This window comes from Papilio xuthus, unplaced genomic scaffold (assembly GCF_000836235.2).
Source record: "Papilio xuthus unplaced genomic scaffold, Pxut_1.1 DF825783.1, whole genome shotgun sequence".
NCBI lineage: Eukaryota > Metazoa > Arthropoda > Insecta > Lepidoptera > Papilionidae > Papilio > Papilio xuthus.
Window position 1 is genome coordinate 534,221 of NW_013532866.1, and position 20,570 is coordinate 554,790.

Here is a 20,570-nt window from a genome sequence, read left to right on the forward strand (position 1 = left end):
AAACGCTAACAGTTTTTACCTGAATTAAAAGTCCTAATGCATTCCAAGCGTTAACAATTTAGATCCGTTTAACTCTGTGAGCGGAATAGCTCATTTGCCTTTTTTATGCGCTATGAATATATTTCGAAGCGTTAAAAGTCCCACCTTGGGTTGGAAAGCTTTATAATTTAGTAATTTAGAAAATATTCAGTAAGGAAAATCATTCCCTTAGCTATAAATTTGAAATTCACTAATTTTCCTAATATGTTCTCTTTTTAGGGTAAAAACATTAGAGCCACTTAATCAAACCGTAGGACTCTATTGCTGTTACACTTTTATTGATAAATATTACCATCTCTTTCATTCTCTTTAATGAAATAGAGACAAGAATATGTTAAAACAAGTACTTAAACAGGCACTCGAAACATTTCTTGTATCCCAGAAAAGTCCAAACAATAAGTAACATGAAAATTATTATTCTCTCAAAGAAAGCTTATGTTCTTTTCCTTGAGATTCGTATCTTAAGAACAATAATTGAAAAAGGGATTAATTCAGACTTGTGTTGGTAGACCACGAGACCGAAATCACGAAACACTTTAGTGATGTGAAGATACCAGTAAATATAACAAACGTAGGAAAACATTCACAAGAAATATGTTTAGAATAAAAAATCAATAATCTGATTTTAATTATTTTAAAATTAAACTTTTTCGGTAGAAAATTTAACAAAACTTTCTAGCACATTTATAAGGAAAAAAGGTCATATTACAAAAGACAATAATATGCTTAATATTGAGCCATCATCCTTAACTTAGGGTAGGCTCCGAGCCCCTCAGTGGGGACGTTTAGTGAGCTGATGATGATTGAGGAAAATCTATTAAAGTTTAGGAAAATTTTAAGGACAAAAATAATCGTTCATTTAATTATAAAAACTATAAATTGCTAAAAATATAATCAGACTTGTAAAGTAGATAACTTTACGTCTTTTAATATGTTCTTTGTCGTTGTAACAAAGTGTAGTCAAACTTCTCAGTCTCGTCACATCACTAAAGGATTGCAAACTTTCTGATTACGATCGTCGACTTAATCCCTCCTTGAGAACTTTCCAGTAAACTCCATTAACAAAATACCACAGTTTGAATGCAGTAGCGTTCCACAACAATAGAACATTTGAAGACATTCCACAATGTACCAGAACATTCGAATAAGTTCTCGAATGTTCTAGTAAGCGATTTAACTAAATCACAAACATCGTTAAAGAGTTTGAAAATCTACGTAGTTGTATGCAATTTAATTTTGGTTAAAGTTACAGAAAACTTGAAAACCAAGCTGGATAAATTCAGTTAATTTAAAGGCGAGTTCTTAATCTGTCAATAAATTTTTACACAATTATTTTCAATTAGAACAGTAATTTCAAGCCAAAATGTTCACACCATAGCGATAAGCGGCATTTGAAGAAAACGCTGAAGATTAAACTTCTCCGTACATTGGACCCAAAGTCCCCGAAAACCTTATAATATCAATTTCAAACATTGTTACGTAGTTAAATACCTTATTAAATTATTAAATTAATAAAAAGCTATACCATCACCATAGCAAATTAATAGCGTTTTTCATTTTAATACAATAATAATGTTCTCTGGTAAGAATACCAGGATTAGAAGATACGCGAGAGTGTCTTAAACTGTCGGAGTTTTAACGACTAGTAAAAATTTAAGACGTGTTAATTTAAAAAAAAAACATAGCAGATTTAATTCAAACAATTATTTCAATTGTATGGTACATACCGTGTGCGTAATTTTCGTTTTCATACATTTCCCCCATTTTTCTAAAATTACCTTTAACAAAAGGTTGAAAATTTTTATATAAATTTCAAATAAAACGCACAAGATAATATAGATAAGAGACATAGATAAATATAAAAAAGAAGCGATTGACTGATGACACGAAAAAAAAACAAATAATTATTTATATAGTTAATAAATATATTAATATACTATATGTATATACTACTAAAGGCGCCTAAATATTTTATAATGATGTGTAACACGATGTTGATGTTCAAATGTAAATGTGCATGTTGGAATGTAAAATTTGCAACTATTTATGTAAAAGTGCATACAGTTGAGATGTAAAAGTTTGGGACTATTGATATGTAAAATTAGATACTGTCGTTATGTAAAACTTCGCATGTTTGTCAACTTACTATAGGGCTGGGGTCTTCCCCCAGTGTACTGCGGGGACTGGAGGAGCGGGGCGCTGCGTTGCACCGGCAACGTTTCCTCTGACACTGCAAACACGTACACAATCACATTAACTACATACTACCAAACATCACTATCCTGTCAGAGTCAGTTTTTCCCTCAAACTACGATACTGGGGCCTTTAAGAGTAGAATGAATATTTAGTAAGCCATCGCGTACCATATTTCGACTAATTCCTCACTTAACATCAAGTAGATTCGGGGTCAAGCGCTGGCTTATAACATTATTAAAAACTATAATATTTTTATAAGAAATGTCACTAAAGGAAGTGACGAAGTGAGTGACAATTAAAATGATAGAAGAGACATCAATCTAGATGACGAAATGTGGTGCAACTATCATATGTCAGTTGCATAAGAAAAAGAACAAACAAATACCAGCCATCCAAAATGTTTTCTCTACGTAGAGTCGGCACAATTTACTGCTTATCAATAAATCTCTATCAGTCGTCATATCTGAATTAATTCTTACGTATATCCTCTTTCACACATATTCAATATTATGGATGAAAACAATAAAATATATATATCCTATTAAATAAAGTATATTAAAAATAATTAAGATTAATAAACTTATTTCGTACATTTCTAACAGTACATTTACATTTTACGTAAAAAAAAATGGGTCATGAGAGTGTTCTCCAAGCTTAAATGTTATGTAAAAAATTATGTATATAATGTGTTATGTATAAAGAGCGAAGCATAAATCAATCCAACACACGCTATAGAAGTTACATATTAAAGAAAAAAAATCGAAAGATATACGATGACATGTTATTAAGAAAAAAAAAACATCTGACAGATGTAACGTAATTCAAAAGCAATAAATCTCGAAACGTATAACGTCGGTGGCTCAGTGGTCAAGCACTTGACTTGCAATCTGCAGGCCCTGGGTTCGAATCCCGCCATGTACCAATGTGTTTTTCGATTTCCGATTTACATATGTACATTTATTTGACGTTCTTACGGTAAAGGAAAACATAGTGATGCTGCACGTATCTGAGAAGTAATTCAAAGATATGTGTGAAGTCAACCAACCCGCACTTGGCCAGCATGGTTGACTATGGCCTAATCATCAGCTAGCCCTCGGTGGGGTCGTATAGTAAGCTGATGATGATGATGAAATCTCGAAAGATGAAGACGACATCAAAATCCAACCAATAGCTAATACGAGTATTTGCAGATATATAAATGAAAATGTATCAAAGATAAAAAAATGAAATATTCAGCATCAAGTTATATTAAATAAATTGAAATAAATATTCAAACGAAATGTACATCATTTTACTGAAGATAAATCAAGCAGAGTAAACGCGGTGGACCACGATAAGAAACTAGATTTATTGAATCTAAAAACATTTTTATTCCGTACGAAACATTTTTTAAATCACCTCGCTGGACGAAAACTTTGATGTTAGATAGAAAATGATGTTTAATTTATTAATGAACATATTATTATCATTTAAATATAATTAGATCGCTTTAAAAAACATACTAAGAAATTCAACATAGTGTTTTTTGAAGAAGCGAAAATAATTAAAGACACAAAAAAAGACATAATTATTTTATTAATAGTAAAATCTAAACCAATGATAATCTACAGTCGTAAGTTGAAAGAATATAATAATATTTTATAAAGGAATTAATCGATATAAAGAGCGTCGGTGGCTCAGGGGTCAAGCACTTGACTTGCAATCTGCAGGTTCTGGGTTCAAATCCCGCCAAGTACTAATGTGTTTTTTTATTTCCGATTTACATATGTACATTTATCCAACGTTCTTACGGTAAAGGAAAACATCGTGATGCTGCACATATCTGAGAAGAAATTCAAAGATATGTGTGAAGTCAACCAACCCGCACTTGGCCAGCGTGGTTGACTATGGCCTAGTCATTAACTTAGGGTAGGCTGCGAGCCACTCGGTGGGGACGTTGATGATGAAATCGATATAATTGGCCTAGAAATTTGGGTGCAATAAACTATGATATTACGGCCTAAAAGCATTATGATATTGACCTAAACCATAAAAGGAAAAAAGGCTAATATTTATTATTAACGTAGAAGACTGTATCAATCAAACAAGGAATTTTCCAAACCCTGTTCCATTAAATTCTGGAATATTCTACAAGACATTGTAAAACAAGCAAATGGCTAAATCGAATTAGTCGAGAATGGAATATGAAGGTCAATCAAATTTATTACAGTAATAGCAAGAGCTTTGATATATATTAGAAAATGTAATTATTCATATTTTCCTAACACAAGAAAATAAAGATGTAAATTAAAAGTGAAATTTCCCTAAAACTAAGTCAAAAATATAGTTATGACCCAAAGATATAACAATGATGTCTAACTTTCATTGAATGCACACAAATTTTGTCCTACGTACACCAACACCCCATACCAGTGGTTAAAGTTAATAAAAATATGCAGTGTTTAGTTTAATAATTTATATGTGCAGAAAATATTTCCTAAATTGTGATACATCTTAAAACTAGATTATATTAACAGAAGAATATATACATTAACTAGCTGTCGCCCGCGACTCCGCCCGCGCGGGATTAAAAATAGATGTTGGCCGATTCTCAGACCTACTCAGTATGCTCGCAAAATTTCATGAGAATCGGTCAAGCCGTTTCGGAGGAGTATGGGAACGAAAATTGTGACACGAGAATTTTATATATATGATATCTTATACTAAAACAAAAAAAACATTGAAATTATCACAACAACCACGCCTATATTGTCAACAAAACCCTTTTTAGCAACACGAATTTCTAAATATTTATAATTCGTACAAACAGCTTCGAAATAACTAAAAGCAAATTCACTGCTTTTAATTTTATTAATAAAATGCATCTTATTGTTAAATCTGGATTACATTTTAAGATTTTAACTAAAATAAAAATGATCCTTCGAAATACGTTACTTGTGATAAAACATTGTTGTCTCTGTTTATTCAAACAAAAAGAGAGAGATCACAACATCTTTACAAGTATATCGACAATCAAACAGGCGTATTTATTGTGATAAGAACTCAACACTTACCGTAAAAAAACCCTTGTCTGTCGTCCTCACCGCGTGACACCGTCACTTCCCTGCACATGTAAAGGCGAACACACTCTTTTAATTTCGTCTTTTCTAACTTTACTATCACCACGGTAGGTTTTTAATGCATGCCATTTCATGACAACTCATCAATGTAAGCTACAAATAATAAACAATTAAGAAAATTATAAACCCGTCTTCACATATGAAGGTATGCGTGTTCAATCTGAGACTTTGTGTCTGTGTATCTTGTACTATTGAAATACTGTTCAGTGCATACACATTCTGCTGTTTGTTTCGTCTCATAATGTCTTCTACTAAACCATACAAGAGTGTGTTTGTCTTTGGTTATATGTGCATGGAAGATTACTAACCACTATTATATTGCTATGCTTATCAATTACTGTACGACCAAGGAAAGAAAAACAAACTAATGATAAATATATTTATTTCCTTGTTCATACATTTTGTATGTTAATAGTTAACGCTGTTGTGATAATTTTGTTGTACCTATAACAATAGTATAAATAAAAGCTAAAAAGTGTCACAGTTTTGATTTTTTAAAGAATTATTAAAGGAGACAATTTATTAGGTTTGGGATTTACGATTGGTTTACATAAAGTCAGTAGCGTTAGCCTCGTATGATCTGTTTTGGTTCTACCGTCTGTCTGTATGATTCTGAACACTACTGTCCTGTACTGGCGTAATGTAAACTAGACTTTAAACCCACCGGTGAATACTGATGAACAATAAGGACAAATATATGGATGTATTCCATATAATCTAAATCAGCGGTTCCCAAACTTATTTTATCTACTGCCCACTTTGAGAATAAATATTTTTTTAGCGCCCCCAATATTTTCACATATTTAAAAACCACTATAACTTCAAATTAAATTAATTAATTATTTTGACCTATATATGTATATTAACGGAGAATTCTAAACGAAACTTTTACTATAACCCGCAACTTGAGACCTGCAGCGCCCACAAGGGGGCGTTATCGCCCACTTTGGGGAAGACTGGTGTAGAGCACAGTAATAATTTATTATAATACATTTAATGGGAATACGAAGATTGTGATCAAAATATCATAAATTTTTAGGTTATCAGCAAAATCTAGAAATTTATTAATCAAAACTTTATAACAGTATTTAGATTTTGCAAAAACAGACTGATATAGTCAATTTCTTTTTACCTAGCTAGATTATTACAAGCCACTCGATGTGAACCTCAAAAAAATTGTCTCCTTTATTTGACTAATTTCAGATGTAATTGGAAACGTTAAATTTGTTTTACAATATAAGAAATATACCAAAACCTGGACACTAAAATGTAAATCACATTAAGCGATACATACCAGTCCGAGATGTCCAAAGCAAAAGCCTCAAGTCTTGCAAGCACTGACCTGTCTCACAAACTGTCTGACAGAAACCACCAACATGAAACACACTATTATCGTCCTTAACAATCCTCTAAAATCTTGGAAAATTTATACAAATAAAAATACTCATAAGGACGGTAATCGTGTAAAATTGTGAAGAATGTTTGAGTTATATTTTGATGTGTCTGATGAAAAGTGTAAAATTGATTTTATAAATATACTAAGATAAAAATCTTTAAAGAAGTTATATAAATAAAACATTATATACATGCTTTATGTACTACATAAGACCCTATATCACAATGTCCAAGTAAACTGCTGTATAACATACAGACATATAACATTTAAATCAAAATTTCAAAGCTTATTCAGAGGTTGTGAAATGCCAGAAATTAGTTTATACAGGACTTATTTGGATATTGTGAAATTGGTTCCAAAACTAATAAAATAAACTACAATCTACAATATAATATAATAAGGTTAAAAATAGCCGTCAAATTAACTTCTAATATAGATGTAAATCGTATTATGTTGCGATGGATAAATATGAAGATCAAAAATCCACAAAATTATGGCGAAGATTTCGGTCTAGGGATTACCTTAAACATAAGTCTAAGACATCAGATCGACACCGACACCGAAATACCAATAATTGTAGTATAGACACATTTCAAGAAAGTAAAGAAATTTATTACTTTCCTGGGTGTTTATTCATGACATTGTTTTTTACTTTTTACTGCATTTTGTTTCAGTAAGTTTTTTGTTTTGGGAACAGACAGAGAGGCATAACATGTCGAAAAAAAAATCAATTTGGCAACAAAGCCAAACTGATTTTTTTGATAAAAGATTGGAAGAAGAATAGAATGGAATAAGCAAAGTAAGCCTTATATTAGTTATATTACTACGAATATTTATCGAGCAAATTTGCATCGGATTAATTAAATTGCAAGAATAAAACGTCGCGACATAAAACATTATTCAAAAGGCATGACAATCGTCAAACTATATTCAAGTGTACAACGAACCCTGCATACTAAAGTCGTAGTATGCCAAAGAGACATATAACTTAAGGAAATGATATGAAGCATTGGCAGTGTTTGGAATAATTTTGATTTCTTAAGATACTAAAAGAAAAGAACATATAAGGAATTCTAGTACCGATAGAAAAAACTTTTAAGATCACTTCCTTATTCCTTCCCTCCTTAAATGTACAAAACATTATTGTATTGCCAACAGTGGTAGAGACCGCTTTAACATTTTTGCATGAATAGTCCCGGCTCGCCCGGTATAATACCACGACCACAAAGAAGACACGCGTCAAGTGGAAGCAATTCCGCGTTTCGTCTGGTGAGTGTGTGTCCCGGAGGACTAATTTAGTCCTCTTTCCCTTCCTACCCTTTTTTCTAATAAGGAAAGGAGTGGAAGTGGATTTTCCGGATGAGAGGATGCATGGGAAGGGAAAATATTTCCTTTCTGTGCATTCTCTGCACCGGCGATTAAAGGTAGGCAACTCATATGCAATTGCGTATGTCTATGGGCAGCGGTCGCTTCGCTATTTCAGCGATTTCAGGTGGCCGCTCGCGCGTTGGCCACCTTAAGATATAAAAAAAAATTGCCAAGTGGTTAATGCAGATATCTCAAAACTACACTGAGGGACACGCTTAGCGATGAATTAGTGACATAAAATGTTAAAAAATAAACATTATAAACAAGTGATTATAATTATAAATAGTTGAGCGCCTGACAAAAAAGTGTTACAAAAGAGCGAGTGACCGGGCGTCAAAGACTTTGTTTGACGAAGTTTTTGTTTCATTTAAACTTTTAATGAGGTGTCCCAACGCTTATTAAATTGTGAAAAGAAGGAAAATCGCATTAGAAACTCCACGGGGAAATGGTATTTATGTAGTGGATTTTCGCATTCCAAATAGGTGAGATAAAAAAAGGTGCTAAAGAAAATTCTATTCAACAATAACGAACTAATTTCGAACCAAATATCTTATAGTAAAGATTAATCGAGCATTCGTGGCTCAACGGTTAAGTACTTGACGTGTAATCAGCAGGGTCTGGGATCTAAACCTGCCATGTACTAATATGTGTTTCGATTTACATACGTTAATTTTATCTCAGGGTGAAGGAAAACATCGTGATGCAACCTGCACATATCTGAGAAGAAATTCTTAGATATGTGTGAAATCAACCCACACTAGGCCATCATGGTTGTCTATGGCCTATTCACCCCTAACTTAAGGTAGGTTTATGTAAGTAGAAAAATGGATTAAGATTCAGATATAGATTAAGATCAGATTGAACGATTCTTGAACGGTTAAATCAGAAGCGTGTAGATTAAAAATCTCAATTAAAATACCTAACAAATGAGTGATTGATTATAGGATCCGCCCTATAATATTGCGCAATTAAAGTTGAGTTTCCACAGTGCGTAATTCAGCACAGGGCTGTCGAGCGTCATTCAAATTGAACGGTGGAAACGCACCTTTAGCAAATCGATTTGTCAGTAGGTTCGTGGGTAGGTTGTTAAGCATTCATAGCACGTGTCGGTACTAAGGACACAGAAGCAAGGAACGTTGATATCTTATTAAATTGTATGTTAACCTCAAGTTCTATTCTGCTGCTCTGGTATTCTAGAACTTTTTATAACTTTTTCATCACTACTAAGTATTATTTTCGTCTACTTATTGAAGGTTTCTGAGACCAAAATGTACGTTAAAAACATATTGTTATCTCTGCTTTGTCAAAGGGGGGGTTGGGGAACTCGCGGTTTGTTGTTCCATTTCAGAAAACCTAAGTTTTGATCTTAAATAACATCATTATCGTAGTACGATTTCTAGATTTTATTCATTGCTTTAAATATTCAAAAGAAGGACCGAATATTACCGCTGCAAGGTCACAACAAACTTTTGTTGTATAATTTAACATTTTATTTGTTAGAATTCAAATGTCTTATTCATCGAGACACGTGGGTCTAGGTAAGTCAAGAATATACTATGTATAGTACGACAAATTCATCTGACCCGGTGGACAAAACTAAACGAATTACAATAGCAAAATTATTGCCCATTTAAAAACATCAAAAAAGTGCTACAAGATTTTTGTCGTACTGCAGTTGTTTCATAGTCTTGTCGTGTGTAATTTTCTATGTCTAAAAAGGTATTTTCTGACAGAACTTGGATAAAATCATCTCTCTCACCGGGCCAGATTATTATGTAGGACTATAAACAGATTCAATGTATTCCTATATCAAAAACAATCGAAATAGGCAAATGACTTCCACACTACGCCTTTGCTTTAAAATATTAAACAGATAAAAACGTTCAAGCTATAATCACCTTTACTTCCATAACAATAAATATTATAACTGCTTGAATTATACAATAAGTATACTTCATATTATTAGGCGAATTTGAACTTTAAACCACAAGTATTAAAGTTGAATTTTATCTGAATATACACTGACACATTGAATTTTTAAACATTTACAAATCTGTTGCGAACCTTAATCAATATTATCAAAGTCAAAGAAAATGTTATATTTTTTATAGCTAAAGGTAACAAACGAACAAATGGTCAAACTATCGCTTTAGTATCGTAGTGACAACTTCACATAATTTTTTGACATAGAATCATTTGTCGCGAATGGCGCGCTTTCGTTACCAAACCAAGTATCAGAATGATTAGCGAGGGGATAAAAAGTTGATATTTTATTAAGGATAGTGTTGCTCCAGTACACCGGCACAGTGTCGTTTTTTCTTCCTAACAATAGAAATGTGGAACAAGTTAGGATGATACTTCGTCTACTTATAAAGAACAGAAAAAGTATATGCCCCTTTTCTTACATCTGTTCCACTAAATCCAGTAATGTTGTTATAAATTTTCGTCTCAAAATGTTACTTCCCATACTATACTATTTCGAAACGACTCGACGTATTTTTTAAATATGTTATGCACATTCAATAGGTATGAAAATCGGCTACTATCTATTTTTAATCCCATGTAGAGTCGCGGGCTATAGTTAGTGTATTTGTAAAATCAAATAAAAGCAAAACAATAAATAAATCAGCAAATAATCTGTAAAAAAAAACGTGACTTCAATTCCGTACAGCTAGAATATTTTCCACGAGTCAGCCACACAGAGTGATGGACGGAAACACGCGGTGAGGTGGGGTCGGAGGGTTAGGTGAGAGAGGAAATTACACTCAGCCATGTTCCCCGGCGCCTGACCTCTTTATTGTATGGAAATTGCGACCGCAACGATGTGGTGCTTGCGTTACGAACTATTAACACTAGATAGAAATTGAAGACAAGATTAAGATAAGACAACTATCTAATTAATTATGCCACCACATATCTTCTTAAAAGATTAATTAAACATTCGATAATAACAAACATCATCGGATATGGAACTGTTTTACATGCGAGTTTCTACTATAGTAACACTTGTATAACAACACTATTTGTCGCTCGTGACTCCGTCCACGCGGAATTAAATAAACTTAGTAGCCTATGTGTTCTTCCAGACTATGTTCTACGTCTGTGCCAATTCAACGAGCTCCATTCAGCGGTTCTGAAGATACCTTCAAAAAATGTCAATCCATCCATCTAAACATTCGCATTTATAACATTAGTAAGACTAGCCATCCTTCTTTTACGATATTTTAGGATATTTAAAAAAATATTGCACAAAACTTTTGATTATTCTAGTTTTTGCGAATTGTAAAAGCCTTCAATGACATTTTTAAAGAGCTTCAAAGATTTTTAAAGCTTCGCTTCAGCTTTCTAGACAACGTCCGCGTCTAGCAAACAAGCTGCTCCGAAATATTTGCCTAGCGCTTTGCGTGCTGCGTTTCTATTGGTTTAAGCCAGATCTATTTGTTCTGGACTTACTCAGACTGTTTAAAATCTGACGACGAATTTAAATCTAGAGTTACTTTAGTGATTACTAAGAATTACTTGCAAATTCTCTTTGTATAGAGTTTACTTTAAGCAGACTATTTAATTTAGGTACTAGTTTTTGTTTCATTATGTAACATGATTAGAAATTTTTTGTCTATACAGGGTGTCCCAAAAGGTTACGTACATAGGTGGTCACAAGGGTCACCAGAAAAATAAAATAAAAATTCCCCTCTGGGTATTAAATTAAATAAAGGGCATTTTTTTAAAACTTAAAAATTTTACACCTTCTGGGGCAATTTTGTAACCGATGACCTACAAATATTGCTACATTTAAAAAAAAAGCTTTTATGTTATCGTCAATAACCTTTTATCAATATGAAATAAAAAAACAATACAACTAACAAAGATTTTAAGGAAAATTAAAATTGCCCCAGAAGGTGTAAAATTTTTAAGTTTTAAAAAAATGCCCTTTATTTAATTTAATACCCAGAGGGGAATTTTTATTTCATTTTTCTGGTGACCCTTGTGACCACCCCTATCATCCCCCTTCCTATGTACGTAACCTTTTGGGACAACCTGTATATCTCGTTACAGATATAATGTTTGATAATCATCTACAGACCTATATCAATTCAACCTAGAATCTAGATCTTAAAATATTCGCCATCGACTTGCCATACAATTTAGTACTAAAATCGTAGTATTGAACAAAAAAGCCTGTAAAGATAATTTTGCATTCACACCGCGTCTTCATTTGCCAAATATTGTGCCGAGGCAATAAAACTCGGCAATTTTACTACGTGACACTTTATCAAATATGCTTCTTACTATCTACTAAATCCAGGAATTTAGTGCAGATATCCGGGAACAAGGGCTTGTTAGATCTTTGTCGTTGGAAGCTTTCCAAAATGGCGAGCTTTTCCTCTATAAGGGTAGTTTGAAAGTAACACTTGCCAGAGATTATAATCTATGTAGGGGTAAAGCTTAAAATGTGAAGCTTTTAAAAGCGCTAAAGCAAAATAAAAATAAGTTCCAGTTTGATATGTTCACGCATTTCTAAAAAGAAGGGTCTTGTCAGACTGACGGACGGACAACAAAGTTATCCTATAAAGGTTCCGTTTTTTTCCTTTCGAGGTACGAAACCCTGAAAATATATCATTTTATCTACCAGTGGGTAACTTTCCTAACTACTGACATATTTAGATATAGTAGAGTATCAAAGAAACTGAAGCATCCGATTAACTTTAGATGCTTTCGCCTAGTAAAGTTCAATAAATCTAGATGAAATATATAGAACACAAGCTATCGCTCGCGACTTCGTTCGCGCGGAAAAAAAATTAATAACCTATGTGTTCTTCCAGACTATGTTTTACATCTATGCCAAATTTTATTAACATCCATTCAGCCGTTTTGAAGATACCTTCTAACAAACATCCATCCATCCATCACACAAAAAGTCAAACACGCATGAGATGAAAAACTATAAATAGAGTAAACGAAAGATAAATACAAATCACGGCCTGGAAACTGAATACTAACCCCAGATCTCCAACAGCGCCCCTGTTATTTAAATGTGAAAGCGAACAGGTAAATTGGCCGGGGGCGGTTAACTTGAAGTGGGTTTTATTGAAACTGAACGAGAACCGACGACTTGTATAAAATAATAATAAAAATGTCGTTGAAGCACCTTTTCATTAAGAAATTTTAAAGATATGTGTGAAGTCAACCAGCACTACGCCAGCATGGTTGACTATGGCCTAATCACTAACTTAGGATAAACTCCGAGCCCCTCAGTGGGGACGTACATTAGATAAACAAGAATAAATTTAAAATTTAAACAAAATTATGAACGAATTTACTTATTTTAAACTCCAACATCCATCATATTTATCGATATCAAAAAACAAATCGATAGATTATCAACGAATGAAGCAAACATCATAACAATGGATTTCCAGTCTCCAAACTTATAACAAACCATCCTATTTATTCTCTTCGTCAAACGTTAACATTGAAATTTCATAGTAATAGAAACATTGATACAAAAATTCGTAGCACAATCGTACATAAAGCTACTACGGAACAAAACATTGTCGTACAACAAAACTCAATTAAGCGATTAACCCAATTCTTGTGAGCACGGGATGCATTCGAAATTCAAGAGTTATTTATCGGCCAATTTCAAATACGACCACATTTCATTGATACACGATTTTCCAATACATTTTTACTTAACTTCGATGTTAATTAAGTGAACGACAAATATATAATACTATCGGAACATCACGTAATTAGACAAATTAATTATAAAAATATAACTTTAAGAAAATTAATCTTGTAGATTTGATGAAGAGATAAAAACAAACTTACTAATATTATAAATGCTAATTTTTGTATGGATAGATAGATCATTGTTTGACGGTATCTCCAGAACGGCTGCATTGATCTCGCTGAAGTTTGGCATAGACGTAGAATATAATCAAGAAGAAGAAATAGGCTACTAATTAATTTTTTTTTAATTAATTTATTCACTACTAAAAAAAAAAAGTAGCTTTAACTCACAATTAAAAAAAACGTAAGACTGCGATTTATCAATTTTCTCACTGTCAATGAACAGAACAGAAACAAAGCAAAATATCGCAAGCTATATAAAGGCCATAATTAAAGTACACTTTACTCCGCACTCAGAGGTCCAAGTGGTCTGGATGTGCAATAATCAATATAATACGTCGCGTTTCACTTTAAAAAGTGCAAATTTATGCAGAATGCATCAACATTTGGCACTTGATCGGAGATTTTTTGCACGCCATCAGCCACTAGAGAGGCGTTTCGATCGAAGAGCGGATAATCTATAAAATAGACTAGGCAAAGATTTTAATATAATTACTTTATTAACTATCCCTTAGTACAGATTTCTTACTAATTAAGCGATTTGTATGAGTAAGTAAATATTGCCTAAGCCGCACCTACAATAGTAATAGTGTGCCTTAGATTTAATTTTAATCCAGGATGGATTCCTACCCTTTTTCTTATAAGGAACTAGCTGTCGCCCGCATCTCCATACACGCGGAATTAAAAAAAAAATTAAGTAGCCTACGTGTTCTTTTAGACTATGTTCTACATCTATTCCAAATTTCAGCGAGATCCGTTGAACCGTTTCGGAGATACGTTCAAACAAACATCCATCCATTTAAACATTTGCATTTATGATATTAGTAAGAAGTAAGATAGAGTTTTATGATGTTTCGACAGTGGAAACACACGGCAACAAAACACAAAACAAATCTTACACCTCCTAGATAAAATTCATTAAATTTGACGTCATCTTTAAAACATTTATTCACCCCAACAAAGTAAACGTAAGTAGATACTTAAAAGATTCTATTGAATTTCGTCCTAATATTTTATATTGAACCAGGAACGGAAATTGCAAATCCTGGGATCACTCAAAGCGATATACCTAACGTTAAAATACTTTGAAAAACGATTGAAAATTCAATTAAAATTTTAAATAACTCGATAAACACGAATAAAAAAAACATTCTCTAATCTATACTAAGGCACTCTCTCAGTCAACAATTAACATCTCTTGTGACCTTAATTTTGTCAAACAAAAGACATCATTTACATTCTGACCAACACTTACCAATAAATCCCTAAAACGCGTTAATAGCCTAATAGTTAAGGGTACGGATTTCCGATTACGAGGTGGGGGGTTCGAATCCCACCATTCGACTATTGTCGTAAACCATATCCTAGTACAAGCCTAGAGCTTAGTTTAAATGGCAAAAGAAATATTAGTAAATTAACAAAAAAACTGCTAACATCTTAAAATAAATCTACAATATAATGCCATAGGTATGGTCCATACCAGTAATTCTTTAAAAAAAAAAAGTGAAAAAACAATATTGTGTTAAGTCAGTGAAACCCTACGGTTATTCAAGTCTGAGTGAATTGCTTTATAAAAGTTTAAATTTCAATCTTATCCCTTACAATTTCTACTGGAGCTACATTTTACAACTAAATATTCAAGCGGGCAGACTTCGAAATGGACGCCTTGCACCAAATGTCGGAGAAATTTCAAAATCTCAAATTATTTGCATATTTCTTTTATTATAGTTTCCAAGAACTTTTTCGTGGTCGAAAGAGTTTTAAATCTCCGCTCTCGTTATCCTCGAGTGAAATTAAATTTTTTTATTTTATTTAACACTAGCTGGTGTCCGCTACTTTGTATGTAAAAAAATATCTGTTCTAAATTTCATCCAGATCTATTCATCCCTTCTGTTATTTTGTGATAACAAATAACTAGATAACTGCCCGCGACTTTCGCGAAGAATTGTAAAAAATCTAGCAATTAATATAGCCTATATCACCCGGAAATACTTTAGCTTCCAGACAGTGAAAGAACCTTTCAAATGGGTTCAGTAGTTTCAAAGCATATTCAATGCAAACAAACAATAATTTCCACTTTATATATATTAGTATAGGCAATATCTATCTATCTCTCTCTCTCTCTCTCTTAAGCCATATGACGCCCACTGCTGGGCATATCTTCTCCAAAGATCATCACAATGAGCGGTCCTGTGCCACCCACATACAAGATACTCCTTCCTTGACTGGATAGATCGTTTCTACATATCTTAAAATTACGTATAAACATAAAAACGTGTTATATAACGTATAATTAATTTATCTGTTAACTAAACATCGTATATACATCTAACGAATATGATTCACTCATTAAAAAACGTAAACTAACAATACTTGATAACCGTATGACGTATTTCGTAAGCCGTCTCATCGCTCCAGTGGCGCAATTGGTTAGCGCACGGTACTTATAAGACAGTGTCCGAGCTATGCCGGGGTTGTGAGTTCGAGCCTCACCTGGAGCATATATTTTGTTTATTTATAACGACAAAAGGAGAAAAATGGGCTTAGAAATTTTTAAGCAAAACAACAAGTGAATCTTAGTAATATTATTAATTCAAAAATATATATGGATGGATGTTAGAAAATATCTTCAGAACGGCTGCATGGATCTTGCTGAAATTTGGCATAGATGTAGAACATAGTCTGGAACGTAGGCTACTAATTAAGTTTTTTTTAATTTCACGCTAACTGGCGATAGCTCTTAAAGGAATAAATTTGTAAAAAAATATCGAGTAACTTAAGTTTTGTGATGTACGTTAATTTTGAAATGCGATCTTTACTAATTAAAAAAAAACTCCGTGTTTTAACCCTTATAAAATTCCGGGGAAGAATACGAATCGGATGACACTTCACATGTCAAAATCGGTACCATCTATTTAGTCGCGTAAATATCAGCCTAATTAAAAAAAACAAATTCCTTTGATAAAAAGTTGTAAAAGTCAAATTGTTTTCCTTTTCAAAGCAAAATGTGCTTTCCTACTATAAAAATAAAGCTTCATTTACTTGCAGTGTTATAAAGCATATTAAAAAAATATTAAACAAAATATTTCGTGTCATCATAAGAGATGTATTAAGATTGATTCAGTTTTTGTATCATGCTAAGAAAGTGAAACAGTAAAGTGTACGGACGGCTTTAAATGTAGCCATACACGGAACGATTTGTAATAAAGCTTACAATAACAAAACCGACTACAAAAATAAATATTGCTATAGAATATCTCATTACGATTCTATAAAATTATCTTGAAACTTACACGACAGATTGTATGAAATTAAATTATTCAAACTTTCGTGAGACATTATACTAAACAGATATATAAACACGGCTAAACACACACGTATATACGTCCGGTGGCGGCACCGACTAGATTCGAGACTAGTGTAGAAACTTGAACAACAACACCACCGACGCTTTGGTATCAACATCGTCGACGACGCCGGCGCAACCCGCGCCCCCCGCCCCCTCAAGACGCGCCCTAAGAGCGCAGGCGCGCAGTGAGCTAGGGGCAGCGTCCGCGAAATAATACCAGTACCACTTATCCTGATGAAGGGCCCCCGATGGGCTCGAAACTAGTTGGTGCCGCCACCGGACGTATATACGCGAGTGTTTAGCCGTTTTTATATCAGTTTAGATTGTATGAAAGTCGTTTCGTGTATGTCTATCATACATCACACAATATAAAAATATTTTATAATTTACTTACATGTGTAGTCCCAGCTGTCCTGATCATTTTTGAACACGTTCAATCTTTCAGGCTGAAACAAATAATTTATTATGAATACAAATAATAAAACAAAGACAATTAAAACGTGTACAAATAAGGGTTCCGTTTTTTCCCTATAAGGTACGGAACCCTAAAAACGTAATAATATCATCAATGCGAGAATTAAAAATAATAAAACTTATGCTTTGATTCGAGAGTACATCTAGTCAAATTAAACTACGTCTGAAAAAAATAACATTGGAGACATTTTTCGCGCACAATAGAATAAATTAAATAAATAAAATGACTTTATTGTTTTTCTCCTATGGGCAGGGAACTGATGTCCAAACTAGGGTAATACCCTGAGTGACGGATCACCAGGCTACCGCCCCACTCCAAATACGAATAAAAACAAAATCAGAAAAAATAATAGAATGAAATTTAACATTTTTTTTTTATTATAAATTGAGTATAAATTTAACAATTTATGATAACAATATTAATATTTACAGTTTAAGGATTTTACTACGATATTTATACTAGAATATTTTTTTTTATTTTATTTACATTTCTCACTTGATAAGCCCCATTATTATAATATTATCTAAATTTATCTACATAGGTATTTCCGAAGCATAGCCCATTAGAATGCAAAGCCGGTGCGCAAACACACTATCAGTGCAAACAGTCGACATATAACTGCACTGGGGAGGTATTATGCAAATGCGACCCGCGATATAAGCAGCCCTGCCTACTGCGAGCTTGCGACCCACAACTCTTACAGTCACCAAATACTTTAAGATAAATTACATATCGTTCTCTCTGCATAGTCTCCCATGCATCTACTACGGGGAGTGCTCTGAAGAATTGTTTGGAACAATTCCTGTCGCCGAATTCCGTCATCGGACGATACGACAGACCGCTAGATTCCATCCACACCATCTCGATGGCTGGAAATCCACAACCGTGCGGTTTGCGCGAAACTTCCTGCCTCGCACAGCCGCGTTGTTGGATGGTCTGTCCTCGGCGGTATTTCCAAACCACTACAACTTCAGGTCCTTCAAGAAGCGAGCGTATCATCATCTCAAAGGCCGGCAACGCAACAGCGGTTTCTCTGGTATTGCACATGTCATGGTAGATGAACATCTCCGCGAAACAGCTGCTCGTTTGCCCCCTTCTCTTATAAAAAAAGTTTGCTTTGTAGGTTGCAGTACTGAATTTATATTAATGTTAGTACTGAAATTCGGTTGTATTCTTGCGACTAATCACAAAGAACAATCCACGCTGCATCAGCGTGGTTGACTAAACCCCTGTAACCTCGATAATACCGAAACCCTCGATATAGTCATTTATGGAGTGATAACACTACAGAAAATAATTTTAATCTTCAAATACTTAAGTATAAGCAAGAATAAAATATAAAAATGTATTCTCAAGCTCAACTTGGCACAGAAAAATTAAATTTAATATTTTATATGAGGAAAAAGTCTTGCATGCACAATTACTCGCATCTCCTAATTTATGTGAGTCCTATTATTTGTCATGATTCACTCTGTTGTACACAGAGGGCGATGCTATAAAATATATCTTCATTGGCTAAAGACAGAATCAGTACATATCACACATAGAACGATGGTTATAATTTAAAAACCTATATCTTCCTTTCACTTATTATGAAATCTTACACATAAGGAAGTGCGGGAATATTTTTTTATATCATAAGATGGCAAACGAGCGAACCTTAATTCGCCGAAATAGCGAGGCCACTGATGCCTAAGTCATCCGCAGTTGCGGACGCAGCCTACCTTTAATCTACGTAGTACGGGGGACGCACAGAAAAGGTATATTCCCCTATGATTATGACTAAATATCCCCCTTAATCAAATAAAAAAAATATAAGAAAGACAATTTTATCTTATTAATTTAACATCAAACATCTCTTACATGTAGAAAAATTTGATAAATATTCTACTTGTTAAATAAAATATTTTTAGTAACTGCAGCTTTCGCATCGCATCGCATATCATAGCTTATTATGTGCACACACTTTATGTTATATGTTCAAGAAAAGGGTCAATACACAGTATGGAACCTCTGGCGCCTCGCTGACTGCTTCAGCCAACATAGAAATATACATACATATATATACATTAGCTGTATCCTGTCTTTGTTTTATCTAATGGGATATATGTTTTGTGAAATTTCGGGCTATTTCTGAATTATGTTATGGCTTATGTTAGCGATCATTTAAATGTCAACAGACCGACAATTTCTAAACTTTTATGGTAATTTTTTTTGTTATATTTCTATACGACTATAGCAATATTTATAACAAAACGATCGAACAATTTAAAAGCCAAATTGTCTCTATCTCGGATCATAATTTTGTTGCTTAATTTCGATTTCACTAACTATGAGCCTATTAAAACAATATAAAACAAAAAACTGTAGTAAGTTGTCAAGTTTTCTACAGAAACCATTTTAGGGACGACAAAGACAAAAGAACATCACAAAAAAAGTTAAAAGGCAAAAGTTAAAAAGTTAATTCCGCAAACAGTGAGAGTTTAATCTGACGATGGGTAAGTAAAGAGGCAGTTTGCCTTTGAATATACATAAATAGACTAGACAACGAGGCGTTGCATTCTAAAACTTATTTGTAGAGTTGAATAAGAAGGTTAAGAAGACAATCACATACAAATAAAAATTAAATTAAAACGTATTTTGAACACAATTTAATTAATAAATTTACGCACACAAAACTAGCCATAAAATTAGTTTAAGACTTATTGTTGATTTTTGACATGAGGAATGCTCGACAGGTCCTGTCTCTTCATAGTCAAAGTGGATAAGTAACGA

At 33.3% G+C, this 20,570-nt stretch overlaps 1 protein-coding gene and 1 non-coding gene across 6 annotated transcripts in view; one reads left to right on the top strand and one right to left on the bottom strand.

Moving 5' to 3' along the window:
- The window catches only part of sm (heterogeneous nuclear ribonucleoprotein L), a 228,295-nt gene that overhangs the window by 12,878 nt on the left and 194,847 nt on the right, over positions 1-20,570 (bottom strand). For 2 of the 5 annotated variants that reach the window (XM_013323087.1, XM_013323085.1), the window contains exons 5-6: positions 17,715-17,766; positions 2,186-2,269 (exon numbers count right to left, since the gene is read on the bottom strand). In XM_013323087.1, the coding sequence (XP_013178541.1) occupies positions 2,186-2,269; positions 17,715-17,766 (136 nt within the window). Of the gene's footprint in view, positions 1-1,766; positions 1,818-2,185; positions 2,270-17,714; positions 17,767-20,570 lie in introns of all 5 variants that reach the window. The other 3 variants (XM_013323086.1, XM_013323088.1, XM_013323089.1) reach the window with 3 other exon arrangements.
- On the top strand, positions 16,383-16,472 carry TRNAI-UAU (transfer RNA isoleucine (anticodon UAU)). The gene is given in 2 exon segments: positions 16,383-16,420; positions 16,437-16,472. It is a non-coding gene; the product is annotated as a tRNA-Ile (tRNA).